Source organism: Quercus robur, chromosome 10 (assembly GCF_932294415.1).
Source record: "Quercus robur chromosome 10, dhQueRobu3.1, whole genome shotgun sequence".
NCBI lineage: Eukaryota > Viridiplantae > Streptophyta > Magnoliopsida > Fagales > Fagaceae > Quercus > Quercus robur.
In genome coordinates, this window is record NC_065543.1 from 4,902,935 (window position 1) to 4,923,090 (window position 20,156).

General features: G+C 35.6%; 1 protein-coding gene across 1 annotated transcript; it reads right to left on the reverse strand.

Moving 5' to 3' along the window:
• Window positions 1-6,028: 6,028 nt before the first annotated feature.
• On the reverse strand, window positions 6,029-8,251 carry LOC126703227 (2-oxoglutarate-dependent dioxygenase AOP3-like). The gene is made up of 3 exons (XM_050402182.1): window positions 7,887-8,251; window positions 7,370-7,691; window positions 6,029-6,298 (listed from the first exon to the last, which is right to left on the reverse strand). The coding sequence occupies exons 1-3, from the start codon at window positions 8,249-8,251 to the stop codon at window positions 6,053-6,055; spliced, it is 933 nt and encodes a 310-aa protein (XP_050258139.1). The 3' UTR covers window positions 6,029-6,052.
• Between the last annotated feature and the right edge of the window lie 11,905 nt (window positions 8,252-20,156).

Sequence of the window (20,156 nt, forward strand, 5' to 3'; positions counted from 1 at the left end):
TAAGAGAAAAAGTGGACATTATTTAGTCACTTTTTATGAAGAATCCAATTTCATAGGGCAGACAAGAGCTAAGCCACTTTTATTGTGAAGCTCAAATGCAAAGGCAGACCAGGCCTGCTAATCTTGGCCACGTTTAGTGCATGCACAATTGCAAAGGGCAGATTAAAGAGCAGATCAGGTCTACTCATACTTTTAGTGCATACCCAATTGCAAAGGGTAGACCAGGTCTGCTCTGCTTTGCTCCATCTTCTAAAAAAAAGGTCTGCTCTGCCCATACTCAATAGCAAAGGGCAGACCAGGTCTGCTTTGCGCTGCTCTATCTTCTAAAAAAAGGGTTTGATCTGCTCATACTTTTAGTGCGTACCCAATTGCAAAGGGCAGACCAGGTCTGCTCTATCTTCTAAAAAAAAAAATGTCCGCTCTGCTCATTTAGTGTGTACCCAATTGCAAAGACCAGGTTTGCTCTGTTCTGCTCTATCTTCTCAAAAAAAAAAAAAAAAAAGTCTCTGCTCTGCTTTGCTTAGGTTAATAAAAGTTCATTTTATAGATATCATATGCCAAGGCTTTGCATCTTCAAGGGATTTTTTTCCCTGTTGGATCTAAATACAAAAAATGTACTATTGCACAGTTATATTTCTTTTCCACTTGCTGTAGTTGGCATATATTGCACATTTTTATATGAAATTGTTGTTGCTTTCTAGGCAAAGATTTTTGTATGGCTTTGATTCAAGAAGTGGTACAAATTCAAAATATTGTTATCTTCCTCCAGCAGTTTGCATACAGTTATATTTTTATTTAATTTCATTCATTTTCATATAAATGTACATTCGAATAAAATAAATATATTTAATTTTTATTTACTAACCCCGTGCATAGTATGGGTTAGCGACTGGTTCTTTAATAATGCCGAACTCCAAAATTATCATTAGAAAAAGCATTAAATAATATTCTTCTAAAAAAAAGCATTAAATGTGGTTGACTAAAATTCAGAAATCTAGCTGCACATTTATACAAACATTAATTCTTTAACGGACAAAATTTGGCTATAAATTTGGTTGTAGCCTAAGGCTATACCTTCCTTTTAAAAAATTTACATTGCTACAAATTTTGGAAATTTAACTGTTGGATTACATGTTTTTTACTCTCTTAACACATATGTCAAATTTTGTGTCAACTGGATGTTATTTACTATATAATCCATAAATTTATTTTTTATGTAGAATTTGATACTACATAAACTTGCAATTTAAACAATTGATTGATGACATAATTATCGATATTTGATTGTTTGAAAATTTTGCCAGCATGTAATCGAATGATGGATTTGTCAAAATTCAAATTTAATAAAAAAATATTGAGTCAAATTGTAGCCTTAGGCTACAACAAACGTTGTCCTTCATTAAATAATGCCAAACTCCAAAATTATCATAAAAAAAAGCAATAAATAATAATCTTCGGATTTTACTTGAAAAGCGAAAAACTAATGCACATAGCATATTTTACACGTTCTTAATTTTAGTGCATTAGGGCAGTGTATTTGCACACACTAATGTGCAATAACACTGCCTAATAATTTTGTTTGAATAATTTTACGAATGTGGTTTATTTTAACATATTTTTTAATGGGTTATTTTGATTCAAGTCTAGTCAATTAGTTTTATAAAAAAAAAAAAAGTCTAGTCAATTAGTCAATATTCTGTGTCATTACAATTTTTTAATCAGTTGATAACAATATTATATACAAGGGCTTTACAAATTCTGGTTACATCCAAATTACCAAAAAAAAAAAAACTCCAATCATTTTATATTTTTTATTTACATGACAATCAAACAGCAGAATATGCGATTAATGAGAGTTTAATTCATAAGAGCATTCCCATTAAGGAGGCTAAAAATGCTAAAAGCTAAATTTTACCACCAACACACAAAAATACCTACTACATCAAAGATTTTAAATGCCAAAAATTTTTACACACAACTATAGTGAGCTGTTATCAATAATAGCTCACTGTAGCATAAATGTTAAACTAAATATTTTTTTTTTTTTATTCCCAACGGTCACTTTTTCTTTTTCTTTTTTTATTTTTCTCTTCTTTCTTCTCTCTCCTCTCTCACTTTCCTCTTCTCTCTTTCCCATAACTTCTGTTTCTCTCTCTTTCACATTTTGAGCTCCTCCCCTTCAAGGTTCGTCGGTCGAGAACTTCAAAGCCCAAACGCCACTGGACATGAAATCCACTTCGCCTTCGGAGTGTTGCTATCGATATGGAGGTAGAGCTTGATGGCAGGATGATTTGATTTTGTGGGTTTGGTTTCATGGGTCTGGATTTTGTGGTTTGATTTCATGGGTCTGGGTTCTGTGTTATTTCAACAGGGTGATTTAATTTTGTTACTTGGTAGGTTCGTGGGTCTCTGACCGGCGTGGGCAGTAATGTTGAGGGGAGATTGGCATGGGTCTTCGGCTAAGAGTTCAGCGTGGGTCATCGAGTCGATTGGCATGGGTCTTTGATCGGCGTGGTGGTCGTTAGAATTGTGGTGGTTGGTGGCTGGCCACCTCACTTGACTTCGACCAAGCCGATTCACTCGCTGCCTCACTCGCAAGTATGGATTAGGCCATAAGCAATGGCATTGATGTGCTTTTGCTCTCTCTTGGTGGTTGTTTTTCTTTTTCCTTTTCCAATTGTTGGTGGTGATGAGGTTGTGGGTTTGGGTTTGTGATTTTGGTGGGTTGTTTTTCTTTTTCTTTTTCTTTTTCCGATTATTGGTGGTGATGAGGTTGTGATTTTAGAGGGTTGTTTTTCTTTTTCTTTTTCTTTTTCTGGTTGTTGGTGGTGAATGGTGATGAGCTTGTGGGTTTAGGATTGTGATTTGGTGGTTGGTGGTCATGGTTATGGGCGGTGGTGATAGTGACAGTTGTTGTAGCTATGGTGGCGTCGGCGGGTGGTTTGATTTTTCTTTTTGTTTTTTATGGTGGTGGCTAGCAACGGCTAGCTGTGGGTGTGGGTTTGCAAAGAAAGTGGTGGGTTTTCAAAGAAAGGGAGAGACACAGATAAGAAGAGAGAGAAAGAAACATATAGAGAATAAAAAAAAAAAAAATTAAATGAAGTGGTAAAAGAAATAGAATCTTTGATGTATGATGTATTATAAAGTGAGGTGTTAAAAGCTAAAAAATAGTGTTTTGAGATGGTAAATGCTATAAATTTTGACTCCCTTGATGGGAATGCTCTAAGAATGTAAACTCTATCATTTTTAAGTTTTTGAACTTAACAATGTCTTATCCAAGTACAAGTTGTGAGTCATTGTTGGTGTTCAGACTTTGGAGGGTAAAATTCTACAACAAATTGAGTCCATATAATGATGTAAAGAGAAAAAACCATGCATGTGGATGGACCAAATTTATTATCTATTAGATATATATATTATTCCAATATAATATGCTAAATCCTATAATTAATAGATTTCTAGTACAAGTAGGAGACTTGGCTTACACAATATATTAGCCAAGCCTAATCCTACTGTTTGTGCAAGCCAAGTCTCATACTTATACTAAAAGTCTATTAGCCATAGGGTTTAGCCTAATATATATAATATATACCCATGTTGGGCTTATTGTAACGCATGATTTGTACTACACTTTTATATAATAAAGATGTAGCCCTTTTAAGGTTTCATGTTCTCATGTTCACTATTTTTTTGTATTCTCTGTTTTATACTTCTACTTCTTTTTTTTTTTTTTTTTGGGTCAGATTTAATTCGACATCTATATTTTATCATTTTTAACATGGTATAAGTTAATCTTCAACATTATCCATCCATTGTATCATTATTAGCATCATTTTGAAACCTTTTAAGCATCATTAAACAAATTTAAATTAAAAAAAAAAGACATGAAAAAAAAAATGGTTAAAAAATCAATAATGTTATATTAGCCCAATGTAATAGGCCTAAGCCTAATCATACATTGTGCAGAAAACAAGTCTCCTACTTGTACTAGAAATCTATTAGTTTAGGGTTTAGTCTACTATATATACCCATGTTATAGTTCATTGTAACACTTGATTTGTATTACACTCTCATATATTAAAGTTGTAACCCTTATTGTGGCGTTTGGTATGGGAGAATTCACGTTACTCCTGGCATCCAAATTCCTAGGAATATGATTCCTTGCAATCTAGATGCTTAGGAATGTAGCTATTCCTATGTTTGGCTTCACTGGAAATCTCTTAATATTCCTAGGAATGTGAGATGATAATGTTTGGTTTATTTCTAGGAATCTTAAATGAATTATTTATTTTTCTCATTCTATCCTTAGATTTGAATGTAAACTACCAAGTCCTTTAAAAAAAAAAAAAAAAAATCTTCCTTTAAATAAATAATAAAAAAAAACTATTAATAATTTGTTAAGCAACATACACACAATAGTAAAAGTGAATACCTGGCAATAATGGAGAGCCCCCTTCAAACTTTTTTTTTTTTCCAACACGTGAAACCTAAATAGAACTTTGTTAAAGAATATATCATCAAAGTTGTCTATCCTGTTTATGTTATTTTGACAGGAAAAGATATTGATGATTTGTTTTATATTTTATCTTAATTGTCTAAATGATAAGGAAAAATGGTTAAAATTGTCAATTTATAAAAAAATACAATTTCCTTTAAGTTTGGGAATCTAGATACGCACATATTTTAAAGGGAATCCACATTCCTACTGAGAGGGGTTTAAGGAGGGAATCTAGATTCCCTTGGCATTTGATTCCCTAGCGTAATTTGCAACCAAACATGGGAATCTTTAAACATTCATGGGAATTCTAAAACATTACTCCGTATCAAACGCCATAATAAGGGTTTCCTCTTTAGACATAGGCCGTTAGGCTGAAATATGTAAACTTCATGTTCTTGTGTTTTATATTTTATGCTTCTCTCATCCCTATATATTCTAGCATATTCAACACGGTTATTGATGAAGCCGAAAATGGACCTTGTCAGTATGTTCCCCGTCAATGCCGATGGACGACCTCCGAGACCTGTGGTCAAGACAAGAAAAAGCAAAGGAATGTTTAGCCGGCTGGTGTAATGCCAGTTGAGAATACTCCGATGCTAAAGTTAGATTATGAGTTCTCAGAATAAACTTCTCACCGTTCTTTCTCTCTCTCTGGTAATTTTTTTAATTTTTTATATCTCTTTACCTGAGTTCCCTTTACATTTTTATAGTTTGTTTCGAGTTGGTGTAGTTATGTCTGTTAATGCTACTTCCGGACATTTTTCTCCTGAGAGTAACGCAGCATTGATTGACACTGATGATTTCCTTAATGGTGTAACGGATAGCCGTTGGACAATCATTATGCTGGTAATTGTTCCGGTGCAATTATCGGTTCATAACTGTCTTGTGGACATTTATCCGTACTTTAATGAGTGGTGGTCTGCTTCGTCCATGAAGGTGACGCATGTTGACAGAATCTTGTTCCCAGCTCTTGTCACGAACATGGCTAAGGTCGTCTTTTATCTAGATGACCTTTATGTTGATATTCGTCAATTATATCAATGCTAATATTTAACATGTGATAATTAAATTCACGTAATCATCAAGTTCTTGATTTCAAAAGACATTTATTTATGAGCAATATAATATCCCGTACATAATTTTATATATTCATACATATATTCTTATTGAAAGCCCTTTAAAAGTTCAAATGAAAAATATCAACAGACACTTGTGATAGAAAAATATGAACAGACACTTCTGTGAGCAAGATTAGAATTAAAAAGAAAAGACATGCAAAAAAACTGGTAAGGAAACCTATTATGTCATGATTAAAATCATCAAGTTCTTGATATCGCAAATGAGTAATATTGAGTACATAAATTTTTATGTTATCATTACTCTTATTGAAATCCCTTTAAAGGAAAATAACCATATGCCAAATTATAAATAAAGCCATAAATAGACACTTCTTCTACACGCTTTTGAAATTAGAAGAAACCAAAGTCACCATATAAGTGACCGCACACTACATTGAAATAACAACCGAGAGATGCGTCTTTTTGGACTGAGAGTTTAAACACCACAAAAGACTTCGAGAGAAAGTTCTTTTCCATAAGCGACTAGTCTGTTTTGTTCTTGAGCATAATCACGAAGATTTATTGGCTTGTAGTGTAAGGGATGCTCTTCATCGACTAATTCTTCTGGCACACATATCGTTTTATTGTTGTGCGAAAACAACCCAAGTGAATATCTTGTCTCAAGATTTTCAGCCAACAAAACTCGATGCATGCAAGCTTTTATCCTATCATTGCTCCATACCTTGGTCAAGCAAAACACGCATCCATCAATTCCATTGAATATGATCTTGTAAAGCATATCATAAAATATTGGTACAATATTGGAAAGCTAAATTAACCGGAGTTGATATAGATTGCGAAAATACTTAAATTGATCACACCATTAAGACAAAACAATAAATTAACAATCTACTTCCAAATTTACGTAGTTTTGTAACAAAGTAGAATGATGGAGTAATTATTTTCTCTAATTTCCAAAAAAGTTCTATGTTCGGAGCTAACGAATCGAGTAACTGAACATTCACCTTGATCTTACTTCTCTATTTTGGTTAAGAGGAGTGAGAAAAAGTAAAGTTTTCCGTGAAGAAAATCTAGACCTTGAAATTTGGGTAGCTTATAATAAGTAATTTGGAAAACTATGATTAATCTTTATTTATTGTCCGCTTATGAATTCACAAGGCTATTTTCCAACAAGATACGATAAATACCAACTTCTGATAATTTATCTAATAAAGCTAATCATAATCCTTCATAGTTTAAATTATAGACTTATTTTAATATATGATCACAACAAATCCGTAATTAAAAGATCTAACATATTTGAATTTATTTTATTTGTTTATAAATATTATAAATTTTGAACCTATAGCAACCTTGCGCTTTATTATCGGTTTAAAATGTCAATTTATTTTTGTTATGGTGAATATTTTATCTCAAGCCCTTATTGGATAATAATGGATTTTAACAATTAAACTAACTGAAACTAATAATATATTGAATTAAACGTGAAAAACTACAAATATTACTCATCCAATTCAATACTAAATATTTAACACTACTTTCTCAAAAAAAAAAAAAAAAAATATATATATATATATATATATATTCAACACTACATTCTATATATTATGCTTCCTTATTTTTTATTGATTTTCCATCAATAGAATTAAATTTTTTTTGTGTGACTCTCTTATTCTTAAATATTCCAACATAGGATAGTAAAAAGAAATAAATAAATAAAGAGAGGAATATCTATAGCAATTTTGCAAGAGCAAGCAATTTAAACCATAATTTGCGTATAGTAATTGCCCACCTGGAGTCCATCACCTGCCAAGAATATAAACGATGAAGGGGAGGGATCAAAATCAATCCATTCACCATCCTTTGTTTTTATCTCCAAACCCTTTACACGATTTTGGTGAAGTATGGTGGTAAAGTGCTTGTCCGTGTGGTTGTCAAGGCCATTTTTGGTCCCAGTTTTCTGAGGTTCATTATATTTTAAAATGCCGAAACTGTGAGTAGTTGATTCCATGTGAGAGTCATAGTAATCCCCCACGCCATAATTTTCAAATACCATTTTTGTCACCATTTTATCTAATTCCGCCATCAGCTTCACATATGAATCAGCACTTTCGCTAACCAAGAGAAAACACATCAAAAAGTGTTACTGTTACGTTGTACATAGTTTTAAAAATTTTAAGTAAATAAATAAATAAAAGCAGAAGGAAAAAAAAAAAAAAAACCATAAGCTATTAGAGAATACAGTGATTTTATTATTTTCTTATAGTTAAAAATAGAATAAGAACATAAGATTTCGATTAGGTTATCACCGGACATGATGATTCCCATTGGGCCAGAAGATATTGGTAAACTCTTGAGTTACATCTGTGGAGGTTGCATTATCAATCACCAGGCGTTCGTACTTAGGAGAAGAGAAATAGCCATGGAAAGGCCTTTCAGAAGTGAATTTCATTTTGGTTTCTGTGGGGAACTCAAACAACTTTGCAAATGAGCTAGGGATTGCGTTGTGAAGCTCTGAAGGAATTTTATTGCCAATCTCCGCTACAAAACAACCGTATTCTTCAAGTGCACGGCAAACATCTTTGCGAGCTGAGAACCATGTTTTTGTACCAGGTTTCAGGTCCAAGTTGGAGAGATCAACAACTGGAATCTTGGCTTGTGTTTTGGTAGCCATGATTTTGACTTGTGTTTTGAGGGTTGCGAAGGCAAAACTGTGCAATGCTGTGTTATTTATAGATGTCAGTGGTCAAAGATTGAGAATTGGTAAAAATGATCACAGCTGTGATTAACTAATTAACAGAACCGGCGTTGATTGGCATACAAGACCTGGGTAATCTAGTCAACAAATATACACTATTTTCGCATGGATAGGAAAAACTAGTAACCAAACAACATTTTCCATGTCTAATCTTATCACGTATCAAGCACTTCGCTTAACCGCTTGACTCCTCCTAGAACAACGGCGACCTTTCAGCAAAGACTCATACTGCTTGCTTGCGAAAACTCCGTAGTCCTCTGTTACTTCTCGAAACCATATCAAATTAAATAATTTAACAGGTTTTAAACTCTTCCTTTCTTATATAATTAGCCTTTGAGCATGCACGAGGCTCTTCTATTTTTTGAGTAAACGTTAATTTAGAGCATTTATTATAATTTGAGATTTTTAGGAGTGTGAAGGACGCAAGGTGCCCTTGCTTTTTCAGGGTAAGAAGGGGTAGAGAAAATGCCTTGAGCCAATGTTCGAGTACCAGGCGCTACGGCGCTGAAGTAACCCATGCCATACTCCCAAGAAAAGCTCGAATGACCTTCAACAAAAGGGTACCTGTACCCGAAACCGACAGGTAGGTAGAGAATACCCAGGGGCGCGAGACAACTCTCTCTAAGGAACTCGGCAAAATAGCCCCGTAACTTCGGGAGAAGGGGTGCCTCCTCACAAAGGGGGTCGCAGTGACCAGGTCCAGGCGACTGTTTACCAAAAACACAGGTCTCAGCAAAGTCGTAAGTTCATCACACATAATACTTACCATATTTATTTATGACAGTGATTAAGTTGAATTTAATCCTAAAATGTAATGTTTTAATCCTAAAATTTAGTAATGTAGTACACATCCATAATAAAAAGTTAAAAAAGAAAAAGTACACGTATAAAAATTTTGAATTAAACTATTTTTTTTTTTTAAATCCCACCTTCTATCTAGAAAACACTACCTGACCACCCTTTTTTTTTTCTTCAAATTCAAAGTTTAAAAATAATACACATTTGTGGATAACTACATGTACTGTTTTAATCCTAAAAGTTATCCACTTACTACACATCCATAACAAAAATTAAAAAGAGTTTAAATTTCAAATATATTTCTTTTACGGTAAATGATTCAATTTTAATCTTAAAATGTAGTGTTTTAATCCTAATAGTTAGCCACTTACTGCACATTCATAACAAAAGTTAAAAATAGTTTAAATCTCAATCCCCTTTCTCATGGTAACACTATTACCATTGAAAGAGCTAATAATCTCCTTTATGCTCTTCTCACAGATGTTCCCATAGATCTTCCCTCCATTTTGTGTCAGTCTTTGTTGGGTGTGTATTACTCTCATGACTACCGTCATATCTGCCTTTCTCTATCACTCGTATTCTTATTCATTTAGGCTTCTACCTACCTACACCTTTCATAGAACTCAAGCCTAGGTTTGTTTTTGGTTCTAGTACTCTAAAGAAAATGCAGGCACAATTAACCAAAAATAAGGGTGATAAGAGATAACGAAGTACTTTAGGAGTGGATGATTATGAAGATTCAGATGATGAACCACAACAACAACCAGCAAATGTTCATCCACCTGCTACTTCTACACCACCAATGCCACGGGGTGCCTCTCTTGAAGCTATCATGGCACAATTGCAATTGCTTAATCAACATGTGAATGTGATCATGGACACAGAGTTGGAACATGGACAGGTTATATCCTCAATGGCTGATAATATTGATGATTTGAGGAGGGTAGTGAGACCTTTCGGTGGTGCTTCTTCATCCGGTCAAGGTAATGATATAGTAGAATCTAGTGATGAAGATAAGTGACCCCTTTAAGCATCATGACAAAAAGGGGGAGATGATGTCAAGGGGTAGTTGTTTTGAGGGGGAGCTGCTTTTTTTTTTTTTTTTTTAATTAATTAATTTAATTTAAGTTAAGAACAATTTGGTTGGTTTGTACCTATTTTGTTTTAGCCTTGGTTATGTTTACTCTAACAAATCTAGAATCAGGCTAAGTATACTTCACATATGCTTTGATTCAAACTTTTTAGTTTCTCTATAGCATTGTAATAAGTTTTTTCTATAACACCACAAGCTTTAAAAAAAAAGGGTTAGAATTTTTTTTTATGGCTCACACATGACCCCACCTACCCCATTTGTTCCCCACCACTCAATTCTCACAAAACATCTCACTCTCTCTCCCTTGGCCTGCTAGTGAAGGGGTTGCCTGTAGGGAATTAACCCGAAATTCCCAAACTGTGAGAAACAAAAAAAATAGAGAAAACAAATGCCAAAAAAAAAAAAAAAAAAAACAATCACACGCACAAGACAATATTTACGTGATTCGGCAATTTGCCTATGTCCACAGAGTTGCAGGAATTTCACTATTATCAGAGAAAATACAAAATGCGGCTACAGTGTTTCACACTCTCTCAAGAGGACAACAACAACAAAACCCTAATCACCAAAAACGGTTTTTACATCCTATGCACAGGATTCACAATGGGCTACAAAACGGGCCAAAACCTATCGGCCCAAGCCTCCGCTTCATGGACTAAACTTCAGAAAATCTTCCATTAAAAACCACACAATATTATTAGGGTCGGGTTGGGTCGTCAACCGAATCAAACACAACTAGGCTCCACAAAGCTCAACATTGCCTTCATTTTTTTTTTTTTTTTTTTACACTCAAGCACAAACACACCCACATACACTACTTTCTACATCTCTCTTTCATTCTCTCATCAGTGCTCATCTCACAGCCACCTTTAACATTTTTCCAGCAAGGTTCACTGGAAAACTCCATAGGAAAAAGCTAAGACTCACTCATTCCTTTTATATGAGGTAAAAATTCCTAATCTTTTTGGTGGGTTTTATACTTTTGCTTGAGGTTCTTTTAATCTAAGCTTTGAAAATGATATTCAAGTGATATATGAGCTTCTTGGGTGATATTTTTGTGATTATGTATATGGATTTTTGAATTGGTGGATTTATTTGATGAGTGGGTTTATGGTTTTATAAATGGTGGCTATCTAAGGTTTATTTATGGTGGAAATTTAGGGGTTTTGAATTATATAATGTGATAGTTAGTAAATCTAATTTTTCCATTACTATTGAGTTTATTTGGAGCTAGTTAAAGATTTAAATGGTTTGTGTTGGACGATATTGTGATTTTGATTTCATGGGACTCTTGATGATGTTGTGTAAATCTTGTGGGAACTACTTATAAATTGTTAAGATTTTAGTGTTAGGGAGATGATCTTGAATGGGTTAATTTTATAAATTGGAGTATATACCTTGTGAATTAAATTATTGGGTAACTTTGGAAGTGGGATACATTACTTGTGAGGTTAAATACTTAAGCTTGCCTAATTAATTGCTTATTTAGCGATCTCTAATTCATAGCTAGATGCAATGTCAAGCTTTATATTATCGTGATAGGTTTGCTTGGTATTGTTTAGGTTTTAGCTAATCTCCTTTGGAGCTTAGAGAATTAAGTTTTTTGCAGGTTGCAAGGTAAGTAGCTTTTTAACGGGATTTAAAATAACCATGTTGCATAAACATTGTTTTTGTGTTGTAATCCTATTATATATGATTATATATAAAATCATGTTTAATATTGCATATGGGGAAATGCATGAATTGTTGACATGGAAAATATGAGCATCTTTGATTTAATCTTTGATAAGGAATTCATGGATTTTATGGTATATTGGAAAATTAAAAGGTGCTTATCTTGTCTTGTATTATTTGGGAAATTGATGCAAAATGTTTTTGACAAGAAATGGTTTTGAGGACTTTGAGAATATTGTGAAAATTTGGTTATTGAAATATCTTATGAAATTACTTGGAAGTAAACTATATATTTTGAATACATTTAACTTGTGAGCTTTTGATGTGGGTTTGCCCCTGTGCTATGATGGTAGTGATTACCCTGTCTTTATGACTTGTGATTACCCTATTTTTGTGACGACAAGCTAGGTTGGAGGCTCCCACTTTGCATGACACAGGTAAATCCTTGAGTGTGTGGGTGAGGCTAGGCAGGCCAAGAGACCACATGCAAAAGAGATACTACATGGTGCGTTATCCCCAGCTGCCCATAAGGGGGATAGGTAAATCCTTAAGGGTGTGGGTGAGGGTGAGGCTAGGCAGGGCCGATAGACCACATCCCAAAAAAGGTACATATCATTCTAGTGTGTTTGGGCTCTGACCTGTCTGTGGTGGTATGGTGTCTTGGTGACATTTCCGTCTTTATGGCAACTTGGGTGAGGTTTCTGGTTTTGAAATGGTATTGGATATTTTTGTGGCTCATAGTGAATAAAATATAGTTTCATAGTTATTTTGGGGAGCTTGGTGCTGTATTGATGGAAGGAAAAAAGGAAGGGAAGCTCTGATGGCCTTGAAGCTCGATATGAGCAAGGCGTATGACAGAGTGGAGTGGCAATTCTTGGAGATGATAATGCGGAAGTTGGGTTTCCATGAGAAATGGATATCCCTAATGATGATGTGCATTTCTACAGTCTCTTACTCGGTTCTTATAAACGGGGAGGCTAAAGGAAAGATTATTCCATCTCGGGGGCTTAGACAGGGCGATCCAATATCTCCCTATCTATTTTTGTTGTGCACGGAGGGGCTGTCTGCCAGGTTGAAAAAGGAAGAGTTTGAGGGTAATATCAGGGGGGTTTCTGTTAGGAGGGGGGCACCACAAATTTCCCATCTTTTCTTTGCCGATGACAGTATAATCTTCTGTAGAGCGACAGTGGAGGAGGGTAAAAGGGTTCTTAATGTGCTGGAAGAATATGAGGCCGAATCGGGGCAAAAGTTAAATAAGGAAAAGACCTCTCTTTTTTTCAGCAAAAATACAAATCGGGATGTCCAGGCCCAAGTGAAACAGTTATTTGGGGCCCAGATTATTCAGCATCACGAGAAGTATCTTGGGCTGCCTCCGCTTGTGGGGAAAGGAAAAAGAAAAGCATTTAGTCGTATCAAAGAGCAAGTTGGAAGGAAAATAGCCGGATGGAAGGGTCGTTTGCTCTCTAATGCGGGGAGAGAGATTCTTATCAAAGCGGTAGCTCAAGCAACTCCTACCTATACCATGAGTTGCTTCAAACTACCGGACACGCTTTGTAAGGAACTTAATGCCATGATGAGCAAATTCTGGTGGGGGCAAAAAGACAAAGAAAGGAAGTTGGCGTGGATTGCGTGGGAAAAGCTTTGCACATCCAAAGAGGAAGGGGGTATGGGATTTAGAGATCCCAAAGCTTTTAATCTTGCTCTTCTTGCCAAACAAGGGTGGCGAATTCAAGAAAACCCAAATACCTTAGTCCATAAGGTGCTCAAAGCTAAGTACTTTGCTGGTTCTAATTTCAAGGAAGCCCAATTAGGCCGTAGACCCTCATATGTGTGGCGAAGTCTGATGGCTGCAAAGGATATTGTGGTGAATGGAGCTAGATGGGCTGTAGGTAACGGTGAGAATGTGAAGATTTGGGAGGATAGATGGATCCCTACCCCGGATTCTTTCTTGGTGGTAAGCCCCAAAGTCCCTCTTGAATCCGATAGGGTTGCATGCCTCATTGACAAAGAGTCGAGATCTTGGGACATAGATAAGGTGAAGAGAGTCTTCTTGCCCCATGAAGCAGAGGTGATTCTGGGAATGACAGTAAGCTCTCGGCTGGTTGAAGATTCTGTGATATGGGCATGGACCAAAAATGGCAAATTCTCGGTGAAAAGTGCTTATAGGGTAGCTCAAAAGTGGCTAAAAACCCAAAACCACAAAGCGGATAGGGGAAGTACTTCAGACAACACGCGGATGTGTGCGTTATGGAGACTGGTTTGGAGTCTTAACTGTCCAAACAAGCTGAAACAGTTCATGTGGCGCTCATGTAGGAATATTCTGCCAACAAAACATAGATTAAAATCAAGGGGTGTTGATATTGAGGTGGGGTGTGACTATTGTGGGCTATGTGAATCTGTTGAACATGTCCTATGGGGATGTAAATTTGCTGCTGAGGTTTGGGGAGAATCAAGGCTCAAGTTACCTCTCTTGCCTTACCCAACGGATGAATTTTTGGAGGTTGTGTGGGAGGTTAGAAGCAGAAAGCCTGAGATTGATTGGGAGATGTTTGTGGCCACAGCTTGGGGACTATGGAATCAAAGGAATACGGTCAAATTTGGGGGACAACGCAAATCTGCTCATAGACTTTGTCGTGATGTGGAGGAATATGTGAAGGAGTTTCGGCATGAGAATCCCCCCCCTCCATGTAAGTCTGCTAGATCAGTTTCTCCCTCTTGGAAACCGCCAGAACAGGGCTGGTATAAAGCTAATGTGGACGGGGCTGTCTGTAAGGAGAGGGGCTGCTGTGGTATAGGTGTAGTGATTAGGAATGCAGAAGGGCAGCTGATGGGGGCAATGAGCAAAAGGTTGGCGCTTCCTCTTAAAGCCTTGGAAACTGAAGCTATGGCAATGCAGGTGGGGATTCAACTTGCGTGGGATCTGGGACTGAAGGATGTGGTGTTTGAGAGCGACTCAATGACAGTAATCTCAGCCCTCTTAAGCGATACCTCTCCTCCTTGGTCGATTCAAAAGGTGACTGAAGGAATCAAGCAAGACCTCAAGTGTTTCAACACTTGGGCTGCAGTTCATGTTCGTCGTAGTGGGAACGTGGCTGCCCATCTCATGGCAAAAAATGCTATTTCAGTTGTAGATAGTCTTGTATGGGTTGAGGATATCCCACCCGTTATAGCTATGCAAGTCTCAAAAGATGTATCAAGCATGAATGTTGGTTCTATCTAATGAAATTTCAGAATTTTCTTATCAAAAAAAAAAAATTTCTATCATTCTTGTCCTGTTTTTAATGATTTATTTTTGGCATAAATTAAATGGAAATTCCCAAATTATAACATATTTTGTAAAATTCTCATTATCATGAAACCTGCATTTCCCTCACCCCCATTAATTATGCTACTTACTAGGTTTTAGCTCATCCCACACTAACAGTTTTCAAGATCAATTTTCTATACCTCGGGTATGAATCTTTATTTGGTGGTAATTCGAGTGCTATGTTAAATTGGGATATTTTTGCTATAAATGGCTAGTGACTCAATCTTGCTATGTTCAACGAGGCCGTAATTAATTCTATTGGAGGTTGGGCACTTAAGGTTTGTTAGCCTTAGGCATGGTAGGCCTAGATTCGATGTTGAGATTGTCTATTCTTGATAAGATTGTGACCTTATGTAATCCATTTGGAGTTTTTCAATATATTCATGTATTATATGGAGGCACTTGATTTTTAGTTATTTTTTTGTAAATGTACTATAGAACTCTAACTTGTAATGTGGAGATTTCAGTATGGTAATATATTTTTATCATGCGGAAAAGAAAAGAAAAGAAAAGAAAAGAAAAAAATCTCCTACATTTTCTCTCTTGATGGTTTTTTCTCATGCTTTGGACCCTTTTGGGTTTGGGGTGTGACATTATTTGTCTATATCTCTATACACACGCATTTATCTATTTGTTTAATGTTTCAGGAAAACAGGTACACTCTATATTCAAGACATACATTCTTCTTTTTGCAGCTTTCTAGAAGTATGTTAAGTTTGTAGAGTTGTGAGTTTATGGCCAATTGTTTTGAGTCTTAATTGTATGTTGGTTTTGTCATGGATTGTCAAAGGGGTGTAAAGTCTATATTTTTAGGTTGGCAACTATGAACAAATTGTAACCTTTAGAACTTGGTTTTTTTTTTTTTTTTTTTTTTTTTTTTTTTTTTTTTTTTTTTCTTTCTAGTGCTTAGTCTAGAAATATTCAAAAACAAGACAAATGAAGTTCTGCACAATTGAAGACTCAAGGAAGTAAGAAAAAATAAGTGCAGAAAACTGTCTGACTTATTCTCGACCGATCGAGATTTGTGTAGATTTGAAATCTCACTTTCTTTCTTAGCCATTGAATCTAGGGTTTTGATGGATCTTAAGGATATTTAAATGAAAACCCCTAGAGCACGTTTTTAGTAGTTCAAGAGGGAGTACTTTGTACATAGATTTGGAGTTTTCCAAACCCTTTTGAAACTATAGCTGGAGACCTTGTGCAAACAAAAAAACTAGCTTTAGAGGGAAGTTGTTGAAATCAAATCAACTATAGTTGATCTAAATCTTTGAGTGGAGTCTTAAAGTCACAAACGTGTGGTTTGTGTGCAATAGTTTCATAGTAGAAGAGTCCGCGGATTCAGAGCTACGTGTGATCACGTTAGTAAGTACTATATGAGGTAGCAATAGATTTAGGGTTAGGTCTATTATATAAACTTCAATTCTATTAGTGAAATGTTGGCTTGAGGATTGTTTAGGTTAAATCCTCCTTAGATTTTTTTACTTTGAAACCACAATTTCAAAAGTTTTCCTTGGTCATCATTCTTGGTGTCATGTGGTTTGTGATTGTGTAATGTTTGTTTAATTCCGATTTAATTACTTAATTAAATGGTTAGAAAACTGATTGTATCTGACTCAACTAGGGTCTAAAACCCTAACAATTGGTATCATAGTAGGTTAACTCCTTGTTCGACTACCTGTTGTGAGTTGATCCTTGACCCCAGATTGTCATTGATCATGGCCATTCCTTGATTGTGCCTCCTATGTTTGATGGCAACAACTATGCGTACTGGAAAGTTAGAATGAGAGCTTTTCTCTAGTCTTTAGATGAACAAGTTTGATTGTTTGTTGAAAATGGATTGACTAAACCAGCTACTCTTGTAGATCAATGGTATGATGAACAAATTGATGTAGCTAATTACAATAGCAAAGCCTTGAATGCAATATTCAATGGTGTTTCTCCTAAGCAATTTATCAAATGTTGAGGTGGCTAAAATTGCATTGACTATTCTAGAAGCCACTCATAAGGGAACTAAAGCAGTTAAAATTAACAAGCTTCAACAACTGAAAACAAAAATTGAAAACATAAAAATGTGAGAAGATGAATCTTTTGATGATTTTTATGCCAAACTTAATGACATTGTAAACTCTGCCTTTAATTTAGGAAAAGTTTATGATAGTCCTAAGATTGTTAGAAATATTTTGAGATCCTTGACTGATGATTTCAGACCTAAGGTCACAGCCATTACTGAAAGTAAAGATATTGATACTATTCCTATGGAAGAGTTGGTTGGATCCCTTTAGACCTATGAATTAGATTTTACTAGATATAATAAACAAAAGCCTATTCCCTTGAAATCTATTGATGAAGTTGACTCTTCTGATGATGAATTAGGCTCTACTAATGCTGCTTATCTTGCTAAGCAGTTTAAGAGATTTATGAGAAACTCTAGAAATAGAGGATTTCATGAGCCATCCAAAAAGGAACAAATAGAAAATTTGAAATCTTCTAAAGATAAATCAAAATCAATCTAGTTAACAACTCCTTGGGTCAACAATGTTTTGGCTGTCAAGGTTTTGGACATTACAAGACTGAATGTCCCACATACTTGAGAAGCAAAGGAAAAGCTCTTGTAGATACACTTAGTGATAAAGAGCTTGCTTACTCTGACAAAGATCAAGAGGGAAACTTTACAGCCTTTGTGGCTATCTCTGAGGAAAATGAGAAAGACAACTTAATTTGAACTTAAAGTTGAAACTGATGTCATTCTTGATGACGATGTTGGTCTACAAGATATTTATAATAAGCTTTGTATAACTGTAGCTCGTTTTGAAAAGAATTCAAAAGTTGCTTAGTCTAAATTAAATGAACTGAAAATGGAAAATGTTAATCTTGCCGAAAATTGAGTGAAAAGACTACTTTGATTTCTGTGCTGAAAAAGGAAAATGTGTCTTTGTTTGAAAAAAATAAAGGATCTTGAAACTCGTTTGTTGTTGACTAGAGCAAAGCTAGATAGAATTTTTGAATCAAAACTTGATGATATTTTAAATTCTCAAAAATCTAGCTTTGATAAAACTGGTTTAGGATTTGATAAGAGTAATAATACTTCTTATGCTTTGACCACTAGTTCTTGTTTTGTTCCTCAAACTATGAAAATTGCTGATCCTGCGATAAAAGAATCAAAAGTTGAGAAACAGGTCAAGGTGGTGCCCAAGTCAAAACTAGTTGTGACTTCTACACCTAAGAAGAGAGAAACTCCTAAGAACCCTCACTTTTGTCAGCACTGTGGTGCTTCTAGGCATACTCGTCCAAATTGCTTCAAGGTGAACATCGTTGTCCACATTTTCTCTTAAAGGTGGACATCGTTGTCCACTTTTTCTCTTAAGGGTGAATAGCATTATCCACATTTTCTCTTAAAAGTGAACAACGTTGTCTACATTTTCTCTTAAGGGTGAACATCATTGTCCACTTTTTCTCTTAAGGGTGAATAGCATTATCCAAATTTTCTCTTAAAAGTGAACAACGTTGTCTACATTTTCTCTTAAGGGTGAACATCGTTGTCCACTTTTTCTCTTAAAGGTGGATAGCATCGTCCACTTTTCATTTAAAGGTAAACATCGTTGTCCACTTTCTCAAGGCTTCTCTCCAAAAGTGGCCTAATGTTGTCCACTTTTCTCTTAAAATTTGATAACGTTGTCCACTTTCTTATAGACTCACTAAAAGTAGACAACATTTGGCCACTTTTAGTGAGAATCCAATTTAAAAAAGTGGACAAAATGCTGTTTAAGTTTCCACTTTTTCTTAATAATTAAACCTATTCAAAATAATAATAATAATTAATCTTGCAATCTCACGTTTTAATATTAAAAAAAAAAAAAAAAAAAAAAAAAAAAAAAAAAGCACAACTGCACTAATCCACAAAACTTGTGGATTAGTGCTCCACTGGGTTCATGGGACGTGTTATACCGGTATTAGTTACCACTAGGTTCAACCTTTTTTTTTTTGAGGATTACATTGCTTATACAATGTTAACGTATATTATGTTATGGGTTTTAGGCCTAGCTAGATTACTTGTATAGTACACTTGTACTTGTACTACACTTCACTTGTACCGCACATATATGTTTACTTATACCGCACACATATGCCTCCTATATAAAGACACTTATGTATATTCTTTGATTATGAAATACAATACAATCATTCAGTATTTCTAACATGGTATCAGAGCCACTACTCTGACCTTTTCTTAGCAGTCTTGTCTTTATTGGTGTTACTCCATTCTCAACATCGCTTTCGCCATCACAACAGTCGCCGCAGCCTCTCGTCATTGAACCTCCGACGTCTTCCAGCCGTTGTCTTTGGGTTTCAGACCTGCAACTACTGTCGTTGAGGAGTCCTACACCGCACAAACTACTGCACGTGTCGTCACCGCCTTTTATATTGCTCTGATTGCATTTCTAGAGGTATCACTAAGATCGTCTTGCACCGATCTACACGTCGGTGAAAACCTCGCATTCATTGGAGCCTACACGCACCCTCACGCGCCACGCAAAGATTCTACATCAGTGCACCACACGCCCCATGCGCCGTCCTCAACTCCAACTGATGTCACCCGTGACGTCATCAGTGCCACATCAGCCCTAGCTACGTCAGCACTCAGTCATCTGCTGACGTCAGCGCCACATCATCTTGCTGACGTCATCTGTTGACCGTTGACCATTGACTTTGACCAGCCGTTGACTTTGACCATTGACTATTCTCCGGGGTTGACTTTTGCAGTCCAGGTTATCCTTACCCAGTTTTTCGCGTAGATTTCATTTTTGTAATCTGTTTTTACATATTGTGTCTCTAAATGGATAAAAAGGATATTTTTCTTCCTCGCCCCATTAATACTATATTGGAGGGGAACAAGAATTACTTATCTTGGTCTCAAGCTATGCGCAGTTTTCTTAAGGGTCGCATACTCT